At 48.3% G+C, this 23,490-nt stretch overlaps 1 protein-coding gene across 2 annotated transcripts in view; it reads right to left on the bottom strand.

The window, feature by feature from the left end:
- The window catches only part of MED15 (mediator complex subunit 15), a 782,088-nt gene that overhangs the window by 362,450 nt on the left and 396,148 nt on the right, over nt 1-23,490 (bottom strand). For both annotated transcript variants that reach the window (XM_086942779.1, XM_086942780.1), the window contains exon 8: nt 5,957-6,244. In XM_086942779.1, the coding sequence (XP_086798905.1) occupies nt 5,957-6,244 (288 nt within the window). The remainder of the gene's footprint in view (nt 1-5,956; nt 6,245-23,490) is intronic.

Below are 23,490 nucleotides of genomic sequence, written 5' to 3'. Positions count from 1 at the left end.
GATATTATCATTTATAGCGAGACTTGGGAACAACACTTGAGTCATCTCTCCAATGTGATCAAGGCTTTGGGAAAGTATGGGTTACGGATAAATCCTGCCAAGAGCCATCTTGCATCTCAAACTGTCAGGTACTTAGGTTACTTGTAAGGAGAGGGAGTGATTAGGCCACAAACCTCTAAACTCACAGCGATCACCCAAGTTCCTTTACCGCAAACCAAGAAAGACTTGAGAGCTTTCCTGGGATTACTGGGGTACTACTGAAGATTTATCCCTCAGTTTTCACAGAAGGCGGCACCTCTAACCAAACTATTGCAGAAAAAGTGTAAGACTGAAGAGATTCTCAAACATCCCCCCTTAGAGGTCATACAAGCTTTTTAATCCCTTAAAAAAGCTCTAACATCGAATTCAATTTTAACTAGCCCAGACTATTCTCTTCCCTTCATCCTACAAACTGATGCCTCAGACCTGGGTATTGGGGCCGTTCTTTCACAAGAAACGGCTCAAGGAGAAAAACCTATCCTGTGTATTAGCCGTAAGCTATTTCCGAGAGAACAAAATTAAGCCACCATAGAGAAGGAAGCCTTGGCAATCAAATGAGCTATAGAATCTTTAAGGTACTATCTAGAAGGTAGAGAGTTCACCCTGTATACTGATCATGCTCCCTTAGAGTGGTTAGCCAGCAATAAGGGACATAACGAGAGAGTGCTCAGGTGGTTTCTTTCCTTACAACCATATCGCTTCCGCACCAAGCATAGGAAGGGTAAAGACCAAGGCAATGCCGACTTTTTCTCTCGATTTCCTCAAGAGTCGACCCCAAGTAGTAAGACAGCAAGGGAAAGGGGATGTGAGGAGGAATCTCCCTGGGCGGATCATTCACGGTGTCCACCAAAGGATCGGGTATGTCGGACCGACTTCAGGAGTCCCGATCCCAGTTCTGAAACTCCATGCCGTCTTTTCGTGTCCCTGCAGAGAGCCGGCGGCAGTCAAGACCCGGAAGGGGTTAGACATGACACAGGAAGTGCACGCAATAAACCAATGAAAAGCGGAGGTCGTGGGGAAGAAGGCGGGCCGGATTGGAGAGTGAAATCGAAGGAGAGGACGCCAGAGGAGGAGACGGAGAACATTCAGCGGGACCAGACCAGCGGGACCAGACCAGCGTGACAGAGCTCCGGAAAGAAGACGGCGCCGAAGAGGAATCGGACGAACCGTGGTGTGAGGACTGGTGGAGTCCCCCGGAGGATGCTGGAGGGCAGCCGTGACTCTGGAGAGTTACGGCAGGGCCGGTGAGTGGGGTGTTACAAGGGACGGAGGGCGGAACACGGGGAGGTGGTGATAGGAACTAGAGGATACAGAAAGTACACTTTGTAGCTGTTAACCACAGTTATCCTGACATATCGTTCTTGGCCATAGTATTGTGACATACCTGCTTGCAACAACTGCCTTCATTTAATGGTTCTCGTGTCAAAGACCTTTACCTGGGGCAAGGTTTCTGGTTGATTTAAATATTCGATTACGCATCCAAATAGGGTGTGATGATCAATGCCTGTCCCTGCACAGTCTGTACCACCATACGTTCTTTGGTACACTCATTCATTCTAAATTCCCCTTTAATTTGCTAAATCACTGGATCCTAGAACAACCCAGAAAACAAACACTGTGTGGAGTGGTGACAGTATAAACCTTTGAAGACTCGTAGGATTAGTGTTCTGACGGCCCTTTCTTTTTACCTCTTATGAGCCTCCGGGGACATTCTGTGGACTCCGATGAAGAGGAGCTTGGAACGACAGCCTTAACAGCACTCCTTCGAGAAGAAGAAAAGCCGGAAGAAACCTATAGTGATTCACGAACCTTTGTTCCCCAACCAATTATTAATAAACAACCTATTTGCACTTATCTTCAGCCTCCACGCCTGTTTATCCGACCTGTGCTCCCACACAGTGCTTTCTATTAATGCGTTAAACGCAGCTGTATCCTCTGTTGGCGAAGTCTTGACAGGATAAGAATGAGTGTCAGGAATAGTCTGTGACTCCCCCGGGTCTACAGGGTCTGTCCAGGCTTGAGTCTGGTCATCCTGATCCGTGTCCACGGGATAATTAAATTTCTCATTGTAGTTATACCCCACATCCTCATTAGTGCGTGTGGGTGAGTATGCAAAAGTGTCCTGGCTATGGGACCTTACAGTCTCAAAAAGAACAGGTGATGTGGAAGAATCCATTTTCTTGAGTGGAATTTTATATGTTTCAAGAGGATTTTCTGGCCTGATCTTCCTCTGATAAAAAGTAAGTTTGCCAGAGTTTGAGTCAATATGTAACTTTGACCGCTCATCATAGGAGAGCTCTTGGTACACAATGTCCTCTTCTAGAGAATGACTCATTTTCCCCATCAACACCTTCTTGGACGTTTTGATCCCCGTTTTTGGTTCAAACGCCTTAGGCCGTGCAGTCGGGGCAGTCCAAATTTTATCAGTGGCATAGTCTTTGTAGACTGACTGACCTTCTTCGGGGCCGGCGTCGTCATTGGTCCGACCGACTTAGTCTTTTCGCCAATACGTTGTTGGCCTTGCGTCGACTTTGGCGCCTGTTGCGTTGGAGGCGCACTCTTCTGCCTCGACTCGACGTGCTCCTTCGAGCCGCTCTTGGTCTTGACGAACTGTGACCTGTCGACTCTTTGCTTTGGATCGAGAACCTTCCGAGACTCGAGTCCCTTATTTGTGTTGATGTCAGCCGACGTCGACCTCGTCGGTTCGACGTGCTTGACTTTAGTCATGGACTTCAGTGTACCGATCTTCGGTTCGACACCCTTCTTTTTCGTCGAATCCGAGGGATCTGAACTTTTCGATCCGAAGGCTGTCTCCAGCAGTTTCGGTTTCGACTCGATGGCTTTCGCTTTCGATTTAACCAGTGACTGGTAATGTTCGACCGATGGCTCGTGTGATATATTCTTAGCCGGGCTGAGACGCGGGGCTATAGAATGTTCGTCATGATCTTGGCTAAGGCCTTCCGGCGATGCCTCGACCTGAGCCCCTGGAAGTCTTTCAGTGTCTGTACCGGGCCCCGTACTCACGGTTGGGCCTGGTTCATCGCTCGAGTCGTCATCGACGGCTCCGATGGCTAGTGCGTCGTCCCCTACTTCGTCGACGTTTTCATCCTCGACATTTTCTTCGTAGTCTTCATAATAGTTGGAGTAATGCTCCGAACCTGGATCCGATTGCTGTTCTGGATCCTCAGTCTCGACGACCTCATCGTCTTCTTCATCTCAGATATTTACCGGGTCGGGCGCTGGCTTAGTCACCGTCTGCCTCACTGCGCGTCGAACTCGAAGCGTCTTCTTCTGCCTGAATTGAGCACAAGCTAAACAGTTGGCCTCGTGCTCCGGAGATAGGCACTTGTTGCACACCGGGTGTGCATCGATGTGTGGGTACTTAGAATTACAAAGGGGGCATTGTTTGAACGGGCTCCGTTCCATCAACGATCGGGCCTCTGGTGTCGAAAAGGCCACGCGGCCCTCTTCGACGTCCTGCTCCAAAAGAACTGGAACAAAGTACTCGGCACCGATCGAAATGACAATACCGACGACCCCGAAGGCCTTTAGGCCTTGTAGAAAAGTTTTTCTATCGATTCCGAACTTGAGTAAAGAAAGTACATCCGAACCCAATGGCGGGAAAAAACAATCTGAGGATGGAAAGGATGCCCATGCGCACTGTAGTCCAGGGGAGGAGCCACCTATCTCGTGATAATTCAAAGACAGGTCAACAATGTGCAGTCATTCGGACCCAACACTAGGCGGTGATCTATGCACAGATATGAATTCAGCAGCCCACATGCCTAGAACATAGGCCATTTTTTGATGATTTTTTTTCCACTGTCAACCATGAGTGGCAGGTCAGGAGGTGTATAGATTGAGATGTAGCGGCGATGAAAAAAAAGACAATACATTTTCTAATGAAGCTTAATAAAGTGCAGATCCACAGTTATGTATGCTATTCTACTATGCAAGTGTTTTCAGATAACGCTGTTTCACTGTTTACTGCTGAAATCATTTGGACATTCATCATTTAAAATACATGCAGAAAAATACCTATTGCAGCTTCATTTATACAGGAAACACACAAAAATTGATAAATACAGTAAAAATTAGCAAAATAGAAACATGAATAAATACAGATCGAAATGTAAAAAAAAAATATACCATAAAACCGGGAGCCCTAATTATATGCACCCTGCCTTAGGACACTAACACCTGCAGAAGGGTTGACCTACATATAAGACAAGCAGAGTATTAGGGCACTGCACACAGGGAGTGTGCAGTGCTGTGTTTTCAGAAGGGAGTGCGCCCATTCATGCACCCTGCAATGGCTGTCGGCATATCGTTTTGGGGGTGGGGGGTGGGGGGCAGGCATAATGCATGCTGCAGCCAACAGGGACCCTCTTTAGTAAAAATGCCCTAGGTACCATATGTATTTTTAATAGCAGTGCTAAATGCTGGCCAACTGAATGTGTTGCAGTTTAGCGGGAACCCAGGGCACACCGAGTCAAGAACATCAGTACCAGTGGGCCAAAGATTGGGGTGACCATGTGAAAACGGGTATTTTGCTACAACCCCCCCCCCTCCCCCACAATTAAAGGGTATTAAACTAACTTTTCTCTAGAGAGTCTTTATTTTCTAAGTGGAAGAACCTGGAAAGGCTATCTGCATTGGCATGGTAAGTCCCAGGTCTGATTTCCACTGTAAAATCCAATCACTCTAGGGTGATGGATCACCTCAACAGCTTAGGATTTCCCCCTTCCATTTGAAATGGCCATCTGGAGTCCTGTGGTCAGTTTGAACAAGGAAGTAAGTCCCAAACCGGTATGGTCTCCGCTTCTTCAGCTACTAAACCACAGCAAAAGCTTCTCTCTCAATGCACCCCAATGCTTTTCTCTGGGGAGTAGCCTTCTGCTAATAAAAGCAGCAGGCTGGTCCTTACCATCATCGTTAGTCTGGGATAGAACTGCCCCATACCATGCTCAGAGGCATCTGTCTGCCCAATGAACTGCTTTGTATAAACTAGAGCTTTTAGAATGGGCGCTGAGCATATTGTTTTCTTCAGAATGTCAAAAGCCTTTTCACAGTCCTCTGTCCAGCTTACTTTCTTTGAGGTTAATTCAGTGAGGGCTGCCATATCCGATCTCCAGTAGTACCCAGTCAAGCCAAGAAATGCCCTGACTTGAGTCAGTGTGGTTGAAGCCACCCAGTCCAGAACAGTCTGGATCTTGGGTTGTAAGGGTTGAACTTGGCCTCCACCTACAAAGTGGTCCAAGTATACAACTGAGCTCTGCACTATCTGGCACTTGCTTGCCTTAATAGTGTGTCCGAAAGAACTTTCCCAGGTGGATCAGGGGATCCTGCCAAGTGGAGCTATAGATGGCAATATCATCAAGGTAGGCTGCACTAAAAACTTACCAGCCATTGGAAGTATGCAGGGGCATTCTTTAAACCAATGGGCACCACAGTAAACTAGTAATGCCAATCTGGGGTGGAGAATGCAGATTTCTCTTTGGCTCTTGGGGTGAGTCCAATTTGCCAGTACCCTGATGCCAAATCAAAAGTACTGAGTAACATGACTTTACACAACCTGTTCATCAGCTCTTGGAACAGGGTGAGCATCTGTCTTAGTTACTGCATTGAGAACTCTATAGTCCACACAAAACCTCAGCTCTGGTTTACGACTTTTGGACTAAGAGCACTGGGCTGGCCCAGGGACTTTCAGAGGGCTCTATCAGCAATGACGAAATGAGGGGATGCAGCAGTCAAAAAGAAAGAAAATCATAAGAAGGTAATAGTGGCTCTACTACAATCCATCTTAACAATAGACAAAACACATTTTAGAGTACAAAACAAGCCAGAAGCCAAACCCAGTGGTTAGTCCAGCATGCATATTGTAGTAGGCTTCACAGTACTACCTCTAGTGACATACCTGTGCTGCAGCAGCTCCCATCTCAGCTGCCCGAGCTTGGGCCTGCGCCTGGGCCTGCGCCTGGGCCTGGGCCTGGGCTTGAGCCTGTGCCTGAGCCTGAGCGGCGTGCACTGCTGCCACCGCAGCCTGCTGCTGCTGGTGTTGCTGCTCTCTATGTGCTTGCTGCTGCTGGACTGCCTGTTGTTGGGCCGCCTGCTGCTGGGCCGCCTGTTGCTGGGCCACCTGTTGCTGTTGTTGGGCAGCTTGCTGCTGGGCTGCTTGCTGTTGGGCTACCTGCCGAACTCTATCCTGGGGTGTTGGAAAAAAACAAAAGGTAATTTGCAGTAGGAAGTGACAAGGGCTGCAGCATTCCCAGTTCACCTCGACAGAGCATACATTTATTTACTACATTTGTGCAAAGAAGACCTGTGCCACAGGGAGCGCATCTCTGTAGCGGAGTATTCCTACCTACAGATGGGTTTGCAGAATAAGCTCAAAAAGCTGACAAGCAGTAGACCAAAAATGATCGAAACCTTGGAGATGCAATCACTCTTTACTTGCATGACAAAGTGCAATCATACACTACCTTATTGAACCCAGGTGCAAGAACCTCAAAATGAGGCGCGTAGTTACAGAGAGGAATATTCAGTTGATAATGTGGAAAGAGAGGTTTCTATACTTTTACAGAACCTACATTACTCAAAAATGTCTTGCACATAAGAGGGAAAGGCTCTCAAAGCTGTGCTTCAAGACAAAAGAAAATTCTACCACCTCTCTCCCCTCTACATAATGGTAAGATGAAAAGTGAATGGTGTGTACAAACGTTTAGTGTGTGTAGCAGTGGAGCTTTTCTGCCAAAAAATGAGAAAATGAAGGATACACAGCTTAATTGGCAATACAAAGAAGTCTGAAAAGCTGAACTTCCAGGATCAATTCTGCAAAGCTAAGTCAAGAAGTGTGCAGTCTCCTCTCTCTCTAGGAGCTGACTGGCTTGAGGCACAAGTAATAGATACGCTGCTAAATGAAAAATTGTATTGTACTTAAGCAAGATAAACAGTTTAATGACGGTTAGCATGAAACTAGGATTAAAAATGTGTTAATGGTAACACAAGGATTACAATTCCGTTTAGAGATAATTAGGCATGGGGGTTAGCACAATAGTTGGAGCATGATTACGCATAATGGATCAGTTGCGAAAAGGATGATTGTCTGCTGTGGGGATTGGTTGAAAGGGATTATGTATAAAGTTATTCAATATACCGATATGGAACCAACATTTTTGTTAGGTTAATATGATGCAGAATTGGAAAAAAAGGGAAACTATTTACAGACTAAGGACTAATAAATAGGAAAACATTGCATTCATCTGAGGTATTTAGGGAGGTTTTCTAACCATGGTGAACCTCGTATTCTCGACCACAAGACACAGAACAAGCACCCAGTTCAACAGGACTTTCTCTATGGCCTCTGCTTTAGGTTCATTAAGCTACAGCCATTGCCACTGGCTGAAACATTGATTTCTTTAGTCTTTACTTTTGCTCTCATGGTGGAAAACTGCAGAATTCTCATCTAAAACATTAATCTCACTGCACTTGTCTAACACATTTGCTGCACTAGACATAAGCCTCAGACAAGAAATTAGCACTTCAAAAATGCAGTGTAGTGTGCTGACATCAATGCTAGATTTGATCTTAAGGGTTCCTTTTGCTGCAAAGTCCCTCTACTCCTTTATACCGTTATACAAATTGTGACTAAAATCAGGTCTTGTTAGTCCTTCCGTTACTGTAACATTAAGCTGACTTTCTTATATTGTAATTAAATTCGAACTGCTTAATTACACACAACTAAATCCCAATGCAACGTGGCCTTTCACATTATGGCAATAACCACCTGCATCCAGTCAGGCCTATTTAATTTTCAAAGTCTCTATGTAGCTTTAAACTTTTTTTTAAACAAAACGCATGCTGTCCAAAACAATTAACAAAAATGTATATGCCTTATCACACTAGCACAAAACACCGCGTGTCCACTCTGATCATAAGCCTGTAGCCCAAATAGAAGATAACATTGGTACGATACCTGCATATTCCTTCTGCCAATATTCATAAGTTTATGTATGCAGCAATAAAACGAACACCATTCATAAGGTTAATAGATTTGGTCAACAGATCTTGCAGTAAAGAACTGCAAACTGCTAGGTCTTTGAGACAAGTCCATTACAATCCACAATATCAAAGTTTCTTTTGGATGATGGTATTCCCAATTTTTTATTCCGAGAGGAGATAGGCTCGAAAAATCATAAAAAAGGCACTAGACCTGCAGGTCTAGTAACCTCCAAAATCTCCTCGACCTAACTGAAATGCATTTGACCTAACTCTGAAAGCTGAGCAAATGTGACAAATTAACAAGATTTTAAAGCATTTTTATTGCTCACTTTGTGAGCAACAATGATGCCTTTAAATCTTGCTATGTTGTCAAATTTCCTCTGCTTTCAGAGTCAGGGGTCAAGTGTCAGTTTGTATTCCTACTCGCCAGAAAGGGCGAGTAAGACCAAAAAATAGCTCATCCTGAATTATTCTAACTCGCAAATGCGAGCGGTCGAGTGAATTTTTCGAGCCCCGATAATACATCCATTAGCATTCAGTCACTAGATAAGTAATGTAAAGTAGTGCAGCCAATCTTCCCTGGGTTCAGCCAGTGCCCTTATTTAGAAAAACCAACGTGTTTCCCACAAAAAAAGTCCAGTATAGAAACTGATACACTGGTTTCATAGCCTGAATATCCAGGACTACACTGTGTCCAGAAGAGCTCCTGTGAAAGGGAGCATCTGAGAGAGAGTCAGGTATGACATCAGCATGTTGATAGTGAACCCCAGAAGGTTCACCGTATTCTGGAGGTGGGGGATGACGGCCTGGGGCGAGCCTGCCTTCAACAGGCAGTTGCAGACAGAGGAGACTGGAACCCCTTATGTCTGCAGATGTGCTGCAACCAACATTATCACCTTGGTGAACACCCAGGGGGCACTGGCAAGGCCAAAAGAGAGCACAGCAAAATGTTCTTAGCCTACTGTGAACAGCAGATAGCATCTGTGGGATGACCTGACAGCAAAGTGGAAACAGGTATCATGCAAGTACGCTACCATCCAGTCTCCTGGGTCCGGAGAAGACAGAACCTGAGCTAAAGTGAGCATTTTTAACTTCTTCTTGAGGAAGTGGTTGAGGGGCCGCAGGTCTAGAATAGGACGTAGGCCTCTGTCCTTTTTGGGGATCAGAAAGTAGCTGGAATAGCAACCTCAACTCACTTTAAGCACTAGCACCCACTCAACGGCTCACTTGGCCAAGCGAGTGGTGATTTCCTTGCTGAGAAGCGAGAGATGATTCTCAGTCATCCGATCGTGAGATGGTGGCAAAGAGGGAGAGGTTATCAAAAAGGGGAGGGCGTAGCCCTAGTACGATTTCCAAAACCTACCTGTCTGATGTGATGGACCACCAGGTGGGCAGGTGATCTGGTCAGTCCACCACCTTTCCCTGCAACCTCTAAACACCTAATCTACCCTCTTACCAGCATGGCCACCCAGTAACAGAAGCCTTTCGGTTCCCCAGTTGGTCTCAGCTCTAACAAGCGGAGTCGAGAATCCGCCAAAGACCAGAGTCCTCTGATCTCCACCTCTCCTAGATGCCCACCCCAACCCAGAAGTGATGCATTTGTCAACACTTTGAGATCTAGATGGAGAAGGGAGAGTAATATTTCACTGAGTCATCATGGTTCGTCAGCCATCACTGCCGGTCTTATGCAGTTCCCTTCAAAATCTGGACCAGGTCGACGAGTACCCTAATATTGTTGCCACTGAGACTTCAGGTCCCCCTGCAGAGCCTGCATATGCCAGTGGGCATGCTTTACCAGCACGATGCAGGAGGGCATAATGCCCAGCAGTTTCAGAGTCAGTCTCACCAAAATCCAGGATAAAGGTCGAAACATTGGTATAATTTCCTGAATTTCCTGGAGTTGCTGATCTGGAGGATAACCTCTGAACATCACTGTGTCCACCATAATGGTTTAGATGAAAGGGAGCGTCTGAAAGGGAGCGTCTGGGAGGGAGTGTGACTTAGGCATGGTGATCAATAACCCCAGCAAATGCAGGAGGTCCGCCTTCGTCTGGAGGTGGGAGAAGACCGCCTAAGGTGAGCCCGCCCAAGGTGAGCCCCCCCTAAACAGCCAATCGTTGAGGTAGGGGAAGACTTGAACACCTGACCTCCACAGTTGTGCGGCAACCACCGCCACCATCTTGGTGAACACACGAGAGGTGCTGGTGAGGCCAATGCAGAGCACAGCGAACTGAAAGCACTTGCGGCCTACGGTGAACCGCAAATACCTTCTGTGGGCGGGTAGGACGGATATGAAAATGGACATCCTGCAAGTCAATCTCAACCATCTAGTCCCCAAGATCCAGGGCAAATAGAACTTGACAAATAGAAAGAAATGGGTGGTGCACAACCCTGTTAAATAAAGTTATAGTGATACTTGAAGGGGTGGGTGCACTCCAGGGTGGAGTTTCCGTCAAGCGCCTGAAAATCTAAAACATGTGGTGTACGCAAAGATATGCATGTACATCCCCCGAATGAGGCACTCCTTGGGTGATCAAAAAAATGATTCCAAAGTTATAGGTAGAATGTAGGTTTATTATTCAATCTTCGTTCAAAAGAGTTTTCTCAATGATATTCTCATCATATCAATGAAGTCTGTAAGTAATACAACGTGTACATAATGAACACGAACTCCAATGCATTTCGGGCTAGACGCCCTTTGTCAAGGAGAGCTGAAAAGAAAAGACGAGCCCATGTCAGGGTGGAGGATAAAGTGGTGTGTGAAAAATGAAACGGTGGTAAAGATGGCTACAAAAGTTAGACATTAAGTGCCGATCAATATGAGTTCTAGGTCGGGTGCCTAAGTAAAGAATGGTGGGTGTGGAAGGTGATTGGCAGCGTGCAGATCAAGAGGTAAGTGAACGTCAAACTTCAAGTAAATGCCACATGTGACTCTACGAACTTAATTTATGCCTTGAAATGCCCTTGCGGAAAAATGTATGTCGGCAAGACTGAGAGGAAAATAAAAGTTCGCATGAACGAGCATAAATCCAACATCCGCACGAAACAGGAAAAATCTAATGTCGCCATGCATTTTCATGAGTTTCATCACACCATTGCACAACTTCAATTTACAGTACTGGAAACCATCTCTCGTACTGAAGGCATAGACAATCGCAAGTTACTACTTAAAAGAGAACTTGAATGGATGTACCGTCTACAGACACTCAAATCACATGGATTGAATGATCGTGTTGAATACAGTTGTTATTTGTAATCCCTAGTAGTTTACTGTACATCTCATTGCTCTTTATTTATTTCTCTGTATTTCCCTTCTTTTCATTTTATGTTTATCCATTCCTTGCCTTTGTTTACCTTTTGACCATTCTAAGATGGCTCTCGTTTTCGCTTTCCACTGCCTCCTTCCATTTCTAATTTCCTCGTGAGTCCCTTCTTTATTTCCTTCATGTCACATTTCCTTTATCCACCTCCCCTCGCGCATTTCGCGCCGACTGAACTGGAATACCCAGACTCATTGATTGAAGCAGCGGTCTACCCCGCAACTTCTATGAAGTAAGCACCCAGCCTCCACGCAGGTTCCCGTGACGGAGCCGCAATGTTGATTTTAGTTCCCAACCCGTTCACACTCACCGCACTCGTCATAGATCCCCTTCACTTCCATTTACCTTGCGGACTTTCCGTTCACTTACCTCTCGATCTGCACGCTGCCAATAACCTTCCACACCCACCATTCTTTACTTAGGCACCCGACCTAGAACTCATATTGATCGGCACTTAATGTCTAACTTTTGTAGCCATCTTTACCACTGTTTCATTTTTCACACACCACTTTATCCTCCACCCTGAAATGGGCTCGTCTTTTCTTTTCAGCTCTCCTTGACAAAGGGCGTCTAGCCCGAAATGCATTGGAGTTCGTGTTCATTATGTACACGTTGTACTACTTACAGACTTCATTGATATGATGAGAATATCATTGAGAAAACTCTTTTGAACGAAGATTGAATAATAAACCTACATTCTACCTATAACTTTGGAATCATTTTTTTGATCACCCAAGGAGTGCCTCATTCGGGGGATGTACATGCTTATCTTTGCGTACACCACATGTTCCAAATAGAACTTGAGCCAGTTGAGATGGCACAGGCCTAAGATAGGCCGGAAGCCTCAGCCGTCCTTCAGTGCTAGGCAGTAGCTGGAATAGGTCTCAATCCGGCAAGGCACTCTCTCGATAACTCATTTGGTCAAGAGAGCCTGTACTACCTGATGGAGTACAGGGAGATGGACCTCCGTCAGCTGTTCTTGAAGGTGGCAAGTGTTAGAGGGTGGAGTGTCCATAAAGGGTAGGGCATACCCACATCTCAAGCACCTGATGTAATGCTCGATGTAATGGTGTGGACCATTGGGACAGATAATGTTGAATCTTGAACTCAACAGGGTGTGTGTGCTCGGGAGACACACAAAAGTCTCATAACCTGCAGCGGCCAAGGAAGCAGGGGACTGGGAAGCTCACTGGGTATGGCTCTCACATCCTCTTTGGGCTCTGAGTCGCCTTCCACAAAAGGATTCAGCCAACTGTTGTAGCGGCTGGGGTTGTGGAAGCCCAGAATTGCTCCTTCTGCAGCAGGGACAGAAGGACTGCAGCTGTGGCCAGGTCGAAAGGGATTGATCCAGAGATTCAGCAGTAACCCTGCTCTTACGACAACGCTTGAGTGCCACATCTGCATTATTGGTGAAAAGGCAGGTTTCATTAAATGACATGTGTAGGAACTGGGTTCACCAGATCCCCAGGGGGTAGCATGGGCCGAGCAGGTAGGCACCCAAAGCTTAGGTGTTAAGTGACTGCAGAGCATACGCATCCACTGAGACAATAAGTGCACGCAGAAACTGAGACCACACCAGTATGTTTGATTCAAATAAATAAGTTTTATCTAAGATCAAGATCAGGGCAATCAAAGATCACAGTAGTAATAGCTCATTACCTTTCCTTAAAAACGCATATTTTTCATTACTCAGCCATAAATACATAAATAAATAAATATTAAATAGTAAATAACTGTAGGCCTGGCATCAGCCTTGCTCCCAGTCAGCACCTGCAAGAAATTCCTTAGAGAGACATTAGAATACCGTTTCATTTAGCAGGAATAACGTCTCCTCGTGTAGGACAATTAGTCAGCATTTTCTCAACCCTGCATTAGGCAAAAGCTAACATTCCATTAGGCAAAAGAACGCCTTTCATTTGGTAAAAATAGACATGTCAGTAAAGATCATGCAACATCTCATTATAAGAGAACAGGCAACTCATTAGGTAGGCAGGACCTTTCATTAAATGCAGACCAGTTAATTAGCAGAAGTAAAGCATTTTGGTAGCCAGGTCAAATATGTATAGAGTTAAATGAGCCTTTAACTTTATCCCAGGCAGGGGTTAACTTATATAGCCCCGGCTCCAGGGGCATATCAAAGTTTTAGCCCAGTTCAAACGGTTCAGGGGCTAATCGGGGCCCAACGGGGCCCAACTTGAGCTTCCCCAGGAGAGATGCGAACCTAGGACCTCCTTCGGCCTTCTGCCCTCCTCCCCGGGGGTTTACCTTTCAACTTCAGGCCTCCTCTAGGCCCCTTGCGGCGGCACAGCTTGTTAAGGGAGGGCTTGTGCTCCTTTTGGAGCCCTCCGGTGGGTCTTGCAAGGCGGGGCCGGACGCGGGGCGCAGCCGGGCTTCACGTGCCCCCACGCAGATAATTCCGCCGGCCCGAGGGTGCAGCAAGTAGCAAGGGGGCTGTCGCTCCATCTGACCCCCTCCGCGACGAACTGGGGGCCGGACTGGAGCTTTTTCAGGAACAGGCCAATCAGAGACCGGGATGGCAGGGGTTCAGCCCGACGGCCAATCACAGCTGAAGTCGGGGGTGCGGCCTATGACGCGGCCGGGCGCCCGTCACGTGGTGCGGGTGTAGGCGCCGTCGGGCCTCGCAAGGTTTAGCGCGGCCTACCTTGGATTCCGGCAGCCCTCTCCTGATACCGGGGGCCGCCACGTAGGCACACACAGCAAGCGGGTCCACGCAGGGAGAAGCGCCAAGGTCGTGTCAGCGATGGCGAGGCCCCGATTCCCTCTGAGGCCCGAGGATGATAGCGGCACCCCTCTCGCGTGGTGCCGGGCCGCAATGGTGAGTTCTTGTCAGGGGTGCTCACGGGGACAACAGCGCTTCCCGGCACAGCCGGTCCACAAATCACAGCCCTTGGGGGTGCTAGCGCTTAGAGGTAGACAGCAGGTCAACAGGCTACAACGCGTGAGGGAGGCATCCTCAATAGCGATTCTCAGGACACAGCGCTCATGGGCAGCAGCGCTGTAGCAGGCACAGGTGACAGGGATCCAGCGCTTCAAGGGCACAGAGGGAAGCGCTGGAAAGGCACTACAATTCGAGGAGGCCAGTCAGGCAGTCCAAATATTGAGGCCCCTCAGGATTCCACATGAGGAGAAAAGCGCCTCAGGGCACAGCAATTCAGGCAGATCAGTCAGGGGTAGTTAGGCAGAACAGCGCAGGGACCCAGGTAAGGCAGAAAGGGGCGCAGAGTGGACACAGCCCTATACCTGACTGATCCCCAGTAGTCCTTGCAGTGAGGTTTGTTCTTGGCGCTTGGTGGTTCCTGCGCCCTTGACAGATTCAGTCTCTGGGTTTCTTGAGGAGGGGGGGGGGGGGGGAGGGGGGGGGGGGGGGTTTGTTCAGTTGAAGGTCCCTGGGTTCCCCTCCCGCCAGGCCAGATCAGTGGGCTAGTTCAGTGTTCCTCACACAGCTTGGTGGGCAGTGCCTAAACCCTGTCACCCCCAGTGGTATAGGTTCCTGACTAGGCCCTCCCGCCTAAGTCTCCTGCGTAGGGTCCCCCAGGTAAGTGATGCCCCAACTGACTAGAAAGTTTCCCTCCCTTTTCTTTTATAGTGGCAGTCGGTGACCACTCCCCTATTCCGGAAGTTCCAGGAGCTTCCTCACTCTAGCTATGGGCAGGCATGCGGGCTGGTATTGCTACAATGTTTAGGGATTCCAGCCAGCTCCTGGCTACTAGAGTGCGTCTAAGAAGACCACGCTGCGGTAGCAGGGGTCAGTGGCAGCCATGTTGGGGGGAGGGAGTACCTGCACCTTAGCATTGATTAGCAATGGGAAGGTGCCCGGAGACCTAAGGCCAACAAAAAGAAGGTGGGAAAAATGAGGCTAGGGCGAAAAAAAATAAGGAAAGACCACCCTAGGGCTGACAGGTCTAACAGCATGTCAATCGACAAAGAATGGACATCCCAGAAGAACTCAATGAACAGTAACCAAGACTGGCTACCGAGGGAGTCCACTGTGTTCTTCGCACACAATAGGCAAAATTACCCATATTCCTGATGTCCAGTAGAGTCTGGTTGAGGATGGCTTCAAATCGAATCCCACAAAGCCTGGAATAGTGGCCCAAGAGGTAGGCAGTGTTCACCGACCACAATGCAAGGCGGGTGGAAGAAAACATGCACTTGCTGACAGTATCCAGCCTCTTAGATTCTCTATCCAGTGGATCAGTAATGAATGCTCTTGGGTTGACATTGGGGGTGGAGGCCTAGCCCACCAGGCTCTCCTGGGAGGATGGCGCCAAAGACAGGCAGGGTCCCATGAGGTGGGAGGGGTGGTGATGTTTGGCAATCAGTCTGCATCTAGGTGTTCCTGTGCAGGGTTTAGCCCAGTGCCACAGGAGAGTGTCAGTGAGGGCTTCATTAAAGGGAAGGAGTAGTTTCTGTCCTGTAACTCCAGTTCTGTAGTAGGGGTATCTCTGTTATAGTCATAATCTAGTGAATAGTCCCGCCCATGTGCGTGGACCCCGGAGGTCCGCGCACATGGGCGGGACTATTCACTAGATTATGACTATACACAGAGATCCCCTACTACAGAAGGTATAGTATCCCAAATGTCCGTGGTTGCATACCTTCCCTTTTAGCTTGACTAGGTCGAATGCATTTATGTATTTTCATAAGTTTGCTTTTAATATGATTCGGGATGTCATTTGTACTAGTGTTTGAAATGGTTTAATACTATTTTAATCGCATATTTACGTTTTTATCATTGTATACTTTGATGGGGTTTTGTACAAATAATTTAATAAAGTTATATATGATGATGATGATGATGATGTGGAGTAGACTCCCTTGTTCCGTTCTGTGTGGTACTATTTCTATGGCTCTTTTCCTTAGCCGTTTTTTTGCTTCCTGCAGCAAATGTGAACGCTACTTTGCTGAGAGTACTCTGTCTCTTGGCTTTATGTTTGAAGGTGGCTTTTCCAGGTCTATAAAGTAACCATATTGTAGAAGGTTTAGTATCCATTTGTCTGATATTTCCCTCTACTCCTGGAGGAAGTGTTTTAATCTGCCTCCTACCGGTGTGTGTTGGAGGAACGGTTGTAGATCTTGATTCGTTCTTAGTCTTTGTGTTGACTCATTCCGCACCCCCTGAGATCTTGGCCAGGTGTGCGTTGGTTCTGCTGATGAGTCACTTGGATGAGGGTGGCTGACTCCCCCTCTGCCCGTTACCCCTTCCTGGGCCGAGCCCTCAAAAGGATTGCCCTTGTGGCTGGTACCGCAAGTTTTGTTGCTGCTATCTCTGGTTACCTCCTTGATAACCTTGTTGGAAAGTTTGGTGTGGTGCCACAGGTTGGTGGTTCCCCCTACCTGTTGGCCTCCTTGATTGTGTCCCTCGTCTCATACCTCTGAACTGCAGCGCTCCCATGGATGTAGCCGTTTCGTTGTCCTTTTTCAGTTGGTTCAGTTTGTCATCAACTGGTGCGCCAAACAGTTGTTCCCCATTGAAGGGTGTGTTGAGGATGTTGTTCTGAACTTCATTCTTGAAGCCGGATATCCTTAGGCAGGCATGCCTCCTTTCTGTGATCCCCAACATTATCTGCCTGATTGATTTCTCCGCTGCATCCAGGGCCGACTTCAGACATGAATTTGCCATGTTTTTCCCTTCTTCTACCAGGTGTCTCGCCCTTCTCTGGTATGCGTTTTAGGAGTTCGCCCACTTCTTCTCCGTGCTGGTATGCGTGCCTGTTGATGAGCGCATTGGAATTGGCGATGTGCCATTGTATCGCCGCACCTCTTTCCATCTTCCTACACATTAGGTCCACCCTCTTGCTCTCTGTCTGGTGGTGGGCCAGAATTAGTGGGTGTATTTGCTCTATTCTTACCTGTGGATGCGATGAGTGTCAGCTGGGACTGTTCCCCTAATGTACATGGGGTCTTTTGAAGAATGTTTGTATTTGGTCTGGTTCCTGTCACTCAGCGCTGGGACGCTCACGAGCAGCCATGCGCTCTACAAATCGGTTAAGTAAATAAAAATAAATATTTCTTTTCTGCTTGTGGAGTTACTGCTCTACACATAGCAGGCTCCTTGAAGGCCTCCTTCCCCTGGTACAGTACACTTGGGAGCATGGGCAGGAACTGGCTTCTAGTCTGAGATGGCAACAAGGTCTCCAAGCGGAAGCAAGACTGGGTTTTTTCTTCCTCTAGCTGCACTCCATATGTGCCTGCCGCTCTTTTGATGACTTGATTGTAGATCCCTATGTCGTCCGGCGGCGAAGGCCTCAACGGATAGGATTCTACACCCTCTTCTGGGGATTTGGCATTGAGATCTTGCCACTGCAAATCCTGAGCCTCCAAGGAGGTCGAGCCCTGGTACGTTTGCTTGTCTACCTCCCCTTCGGTGTCGCTGCAGTACAGCTCTTCCTCTTCCTCTTCCTCTCCAGGTTCAGGTGTGGTTGGTGGTTGAAAATCCTCAACGCACCTTTCGGCTGTGGCTTTCGAGGGAATGCTGTAGAATTTCATCTTTTCCTCAAAGTCGCTCTTGCTTTGCAAGATGCTTGCCATTTCAGCCTCAATCCTTTTCTTCTTTTCCATCTCAGCTGCGTGTTCGGCTTCAAGGGTTTTGGCTTTTCTCTTCGTGGTTGCTGACGTCAAAGTCTAAACTGCTTTCGGGCCTTCGTTTTTCGATGTCGAGGCCCTTTTTTTCGTGGCTGCTCTTTGGCGCCTTTCCTTTGGGATTTCGCGGTCTGGGAATCCTTATAAAAAGGAACCGACGGGCTGCTTGTCCTTGGATGCAGTTGTCGACATCGAGTGCTTCAACAGCCCTGCTCCTTTCGAGGACTGACTCGCTTCTGTGTGCATCAATGGAGTGTTTTGGGTTCCACGACTCTTACCTCCTTCGATGTTTTCTTTTTGACCTCGACGACTATGGCTTACTCCAGTCCTTCGGCGATGTTGTCTTCTCCGCTGGAGAGTCCCAAATCTCAGAGCAATTGAGGTGTCCCCCTGCCCCTGCATGTTGTAATTTGCTCTTCTTTGCCTTTCCCTTACTCTGAGGGTCTTCGGAGTGAATGCTGCACAGGCATTGCAGTCCTCGCTTCGATGGTAGAGCGGCATGTAGAGATTGCACACCGGGTGCTGTTTTTTTTGCGCGTAATTGTGGTGGCAGTTTGCACAGAATTTAAACTGAGTTTTGTCCATCATTGGGCCCAGGGAGCCCCCTGTATGCGCATTCTTAATAGAAATGTTGAATTCTTTGATGTTCTCTCTTCTTTCGTCGACTTCTGTCTTTACTTGTCTTCCGGTGTCTTCTCTGGTGATATTTTTGATTGTTTTTCAATTTTTCGTTGATTCTTCTCTCCAAAGTTTTGAGGCTTCTTCACTGTTTATCCGGACCCATCTGCGGAAAAAAGAATCTGAAGATGGCGACCAAAGGTGGGAGCTTCCAGAGGAAGCAAGTCAACGTCACGCAGGACACCAAATGATGGTCTGGCGACAGACACGGGGGGGGAAGAGAAGAAATACTACAGTTCCGGATCCAACAACTAGATGGCGGAATAATGCACAGCATAGTGAATCCAGAAAGATTCACGTTGCAAAACCCCAATCTTTGAATAGCTGGAGCACCAAGTGATCATTTTATCCAAATAGCCTAGATCTATCAAAGGGCGTGACCACTAAGGATGCTTGGACAGGGGGAGGGGCCAAGCTCGCGACCGAGATGGCCGCACTGTAGCTCGGCTCCGCCAACCTTCCTGCCTGAACCGTAAATCCTGTACTTCATCCTGCCCCGAGGAGACACATTCGACGGAATATGGGAATATGAAAGGCTGCTTGCACTCACCGTTTGTCCCGGGAGCTCCTGGGTGCCGCGGATCTTGAGCTGTGCCCTTGTTTGCTCCGGAGCCTCCGTGGCGTGCAGGCCGGGGACTCGCCTGCGACGGTCGGCCAGAGCGGGGTATCGACGCCAGCCCCTGGTGGAGGAGAGGAGTCGGCTGCAGAGGCCATTGTGCGGTTGAACCGGTGGCGACTGACCGGGCCCGGTCTGGTGGCCCGGGGGCTCAGCTGCAGGGCGCGGCCTGCCTCGGACGGGGGTAGACCGTACAGGAGGCTTGTCCCCCCTTTGTTGTCCTGTCCGGCCATCTTGAAGCCCCTCGCCCGGAATCGGCGGGCAGCGCCCATGAGACGGTGGCGCCGGCTACCCCCTGTGTCTTGGCGGCCCATCTTTCTGCACCAAGATTGCCATCAGCGGGACCCGGCGAGACTCCGCTGGGCCTTGTTCTACGGACGGGTCTGGGGTTGAGGAACGGAGCGTCCTTGTTGCACCGACAAAATGGCGCTCGGCACCATGGGTCTCGGACCTGTTGGGGGCGGCGAATCTGGTCTGTCGAACTGCATGATGGCTGAAAATTCTGGGAGTGAGCCCACGATTGGCGATGTCTTCGCTGCCCTGTGTTCCTGGCGCGCGACCATGGCCTTTGATGCAGCTGTGCAAGATAACGGTTCTGCCGCCGGGCCTGTTGGGCCACCCCCCATGTATGCGGCCCGACTGAGGGAGTGTGCTGACTTGTCTCTCCCGGCTGTTGCAGGGAATGCTGCCGCCGTTCATCGGGGAGTTCATATGTCTGTTGCCCCGAGTTTCCAGGAGGTTTTGATTGTGGTGGACGTGGGTGAGGGCCCCACGCCGGGGTCCGTCCAGGTCAGTTTGGCTGGGGTGCCCGGTGGCTGTCTGGCTCAAGTTGCTCTGGTGGGGTCCCATGATTGTTCCGTGGGGGACACCTCCCCCTTTGGTCGGCGGGACTGCACTAACGCTGGTTGCTGCTCCTGACGTTGCTCTTCGCCAGTTTGGTCAGCGACCGCCATTGTTTGCATTGCTGCTCGAGACTTGGATCCCCTGTTTTGCACCCTTTGCCTGCCTTGTTCCGATCCTATGTACACTCCATGCCTACCTGCTTGCTGTATTCTCCTTTATTGTGTACTAAAGTAATGATCAGGAGAGGACAGGGGTGAGACAGACTCGCCTCGGCAGACTGCTAATTAATGTATGGAGATTAGGACTGCTCGCAGCTGTAACAGTATGACCAATTTCTCTTCATGTTCCTGATGTTTGAGTTTGGGTCGATCTCGTCACGATGTGGGCTCTAATTGTATTAAGGCGGGGTGTGGGAGCTGAATGTTCGATTGCATATCTCCTCTCCCACTGGCTTTTTCTTCCCCTTTTCCTTTCTCTTTTTGTCTGTGGTGTTCTTTCCTTACTTTCTGATTCTTCTGTATTTTGGGTTCTACTTAGGGCGACAGGCACGCTGCCGGGGGGGTAGGCCGTAGCCTTCTGCAGGGGTGCAGGGTGGTGTGGGTGAGATGGGGTCTATATATTGTTCGTTTTTTCTTCGTTCTATGGCTCTTTTGTATCCCTTTATCGGGACGCTGTGTCCGCGCGCGTACTCCATGGGGTGTTAGCTGGCAGTGTAGGACATGACTTCTTCGCGTTAATGATAATGATAGCACACTTACACGTCTTACTTGCCTCGATCCCGACTGTGGGTCTCTAGCATTGTGTGCCTTGCTCGCCATGGGGCGCGTACTGCGGCGCTGCGTTCTTTCTTTATTGTTTTTCACATTCCTCTTTCTACCCTTCCTCTCCTTTTCCCCTTCTTTGGGTTAGTATAGTGGATGGCTATCTTTGTGTTGCTGTTCTGACTCCTTTGATTTGTACCAGCACATATTCAAGTGGTGACGGGTGGACGGTGGGCAGCTATGGGAACGGATTTGAAACAGGGAAACTATGCGTTGCCTTTGCCAATTGTTGCTATTATTTCTGATTCTCACTGCTCCTTTGTACTGCTGCTTTACCAACTGCCCGCCATAGGAATTCAGAAATTAACAGTTGCAATTGATCCTGCTATACTTCCTACTATATTATAAAATTAACCTTCTCTTATCCTGCTCCTAGCGGTTATATCGGGCCTTTAAATGTTGACTGATTGTTCATATAATGCTGAGAAACTGCTGGAGAATTTCAATTCTGATTTTGTGCGCCCATAATGTGTTGTGGCCGGCCTGATTGGTTGTAGGCCCGTATTTGTACGCTTCTGCTTGCACAATAAAGGTTTTCCCCCCCCCCAAAAAAAAAAAAAAAAGGATGTTTGGACAACCCTGAAAACCGGATTTACTCCACAAAGGCATGCCTTAGAAGGGCTGCACTGATGCCAACAGCACTTTGTGGTGTCCAGGCCTATACCCAATACATACTTTACTCTGTGCGTTCCTTCTTGGATCATTTGTATTGTATTGTATATTGGATTTATATAGCGCTTATCACCCAGGGGTCTCTAAGCGCTTGCCTTGGGAACCCGTCCTGGCTTTTCCCTGTGAGATAGCCCCTACAGGGCATCCCCAAGGTGAAAGCCAGGCATCCCGCCGCGGGGGCCGTTGTGGCGATTAAGCAAGCTTAATGCCCAGAGTTGCAGACTGTGAACCCATGATTAGGTCAGGCACCGAAGCGAGAATTATCGAGTCCGTGGACATTTGAGCTCAAGACCCTGCCGCGTCGGGAATTGAACCCTGGTCCCGGGTCTGACCTCTGCTTCAGGGTCTGCCTGCTCTAACCAGTGAGCCACACTTCTCCACTATTTTGGGCCAGTGAAGCAATGATGTCCTCCAGAATTTCAGGCAAGATCTCACTGCCCATGTCCCGTAAAGAAGGGGTATACTTATCCAGAAGGCACAACACATTTAAAGATAATAAAGTTTAGACTATATGAGGAAAACGTTTTCTTGCCAACGGCATCAATACATTTCAACTCCCTATAGGGTGAGCTGAAAGGAAACTCATTTAGATAATTGTAGACACCTGAATCACAAAGCTTTCAGGCACTGGGTGTTCAGTCAAAAGGTCGGAGTAGTCAGGGGCATGTCTGTGCAGTCGGACCACAGGTCTGCTGACAGGACATGCTAAGCAAAGCTAAGTCACATTACCATGAGCGTGTTTGTATTGGTCTTGTAAACTGGTAATAGTGGCCCAGATGAAGGTGGACCTGGTTGATGAATTTCAGTTAAACAGGCTTGGGTTTTAAGAGTCAGCAACTGCAAATCTAGCACTTCCATTTCTCTTCACACTACTTCAGAAAAGGAGGCACTTCCTTCCACTGGAAGACCAGCTAGTTAGTCCAGCTCGGTTTTGGGTAATTTATCTAGCACAATTGACGTTTTACAGCCCCTCATCAGCGTGCTAAGGAGCAAGATAGTCTGTTTCTTTATAATTGTCACGAAGGACATTAGATATGCTCTGGATCACACTGGATTGGAGCCAAATAAATCCTCTAGCCGCTGATAGTACAGGCGTTGAGGGAGATGCCAAAGCTGTAGGTCTGCTCAAATAACTATTAGTTAAGCCGTAGTTATTTCACAGTGCAATATAGGCCTGGTGTGGGCCTAAGTTGGTTTGAGAAGCCACGAGTGGCATCACAGTTGGATCTGGTTCGGTTGCCAGCAGAGGTTATATCTGCACCGGCAGAGAAAGAAATAATGTGGACCCTGAGAGTGTATCCACTTCAGTACAGGCTGCAAAGTAAGTCCAGAAGCAACAGTGAGTCAGGGGATTCCACACCCATGGAAATCCAACTGGAAGCCCCTGCGGCTCTGTGGGGACCAAGGTGCGACAGAGGAGTCAATAGACTCTGGAAATTTTGAGTCTGCTCTCCTTGAAAGTAATTATTTGCTGAAAGGTCCATGAAGACCTGGGAAATTTGGGATGTGCCAGGACCAAATGAAGGACCGGATTGGAGTCACAATATGCTGGACTCTTCGAGTGTCACCCATGCAACTCCTCAAGGCAGGAGGCGGCCGAGTGCAGTTCGGCTTTCTTGCACATATGGTGCAATTTTGACTAACCGGAATAACGTTGGATGCATGTGGGCGCACTTATCACACAACTTCCAGTCGTGTCTGAAGCTCAAGCACCATAGGAACACATTGTGTGGGTCCCTAACAGACACTGCTTCCTGCAATCATGGAATGGCTTAAATCTTGTCTCGTTCAAGGGAGATTAGTTCCCTTGCACAATGTCTGGATAACTGAGTCACTGGAAAACAGGATCTGAACCACATCAAAGGGTAAGGAAAGAAAGGAACAGACATCAGCACAT

The sequence above is a fragment of the Lissotriton vulgaris genome, chromosome 11 (genome assembly GCF_964263255.1).
Source record: "Lissotriton vulgaris chromosome 11, aLisVul1.2, whole genome shotgun sequence".
NCBI classification, from domain to species: domain Eukaryota; kingdom Metazoa; phylum Chordata; class Amphibia; order Caudata; family Salamandridae; genus Lissotriton; species Lissotriton vulgaris.
This window is presented reverse-complemented; position numbering and strand designations above follow the sequence as displayed.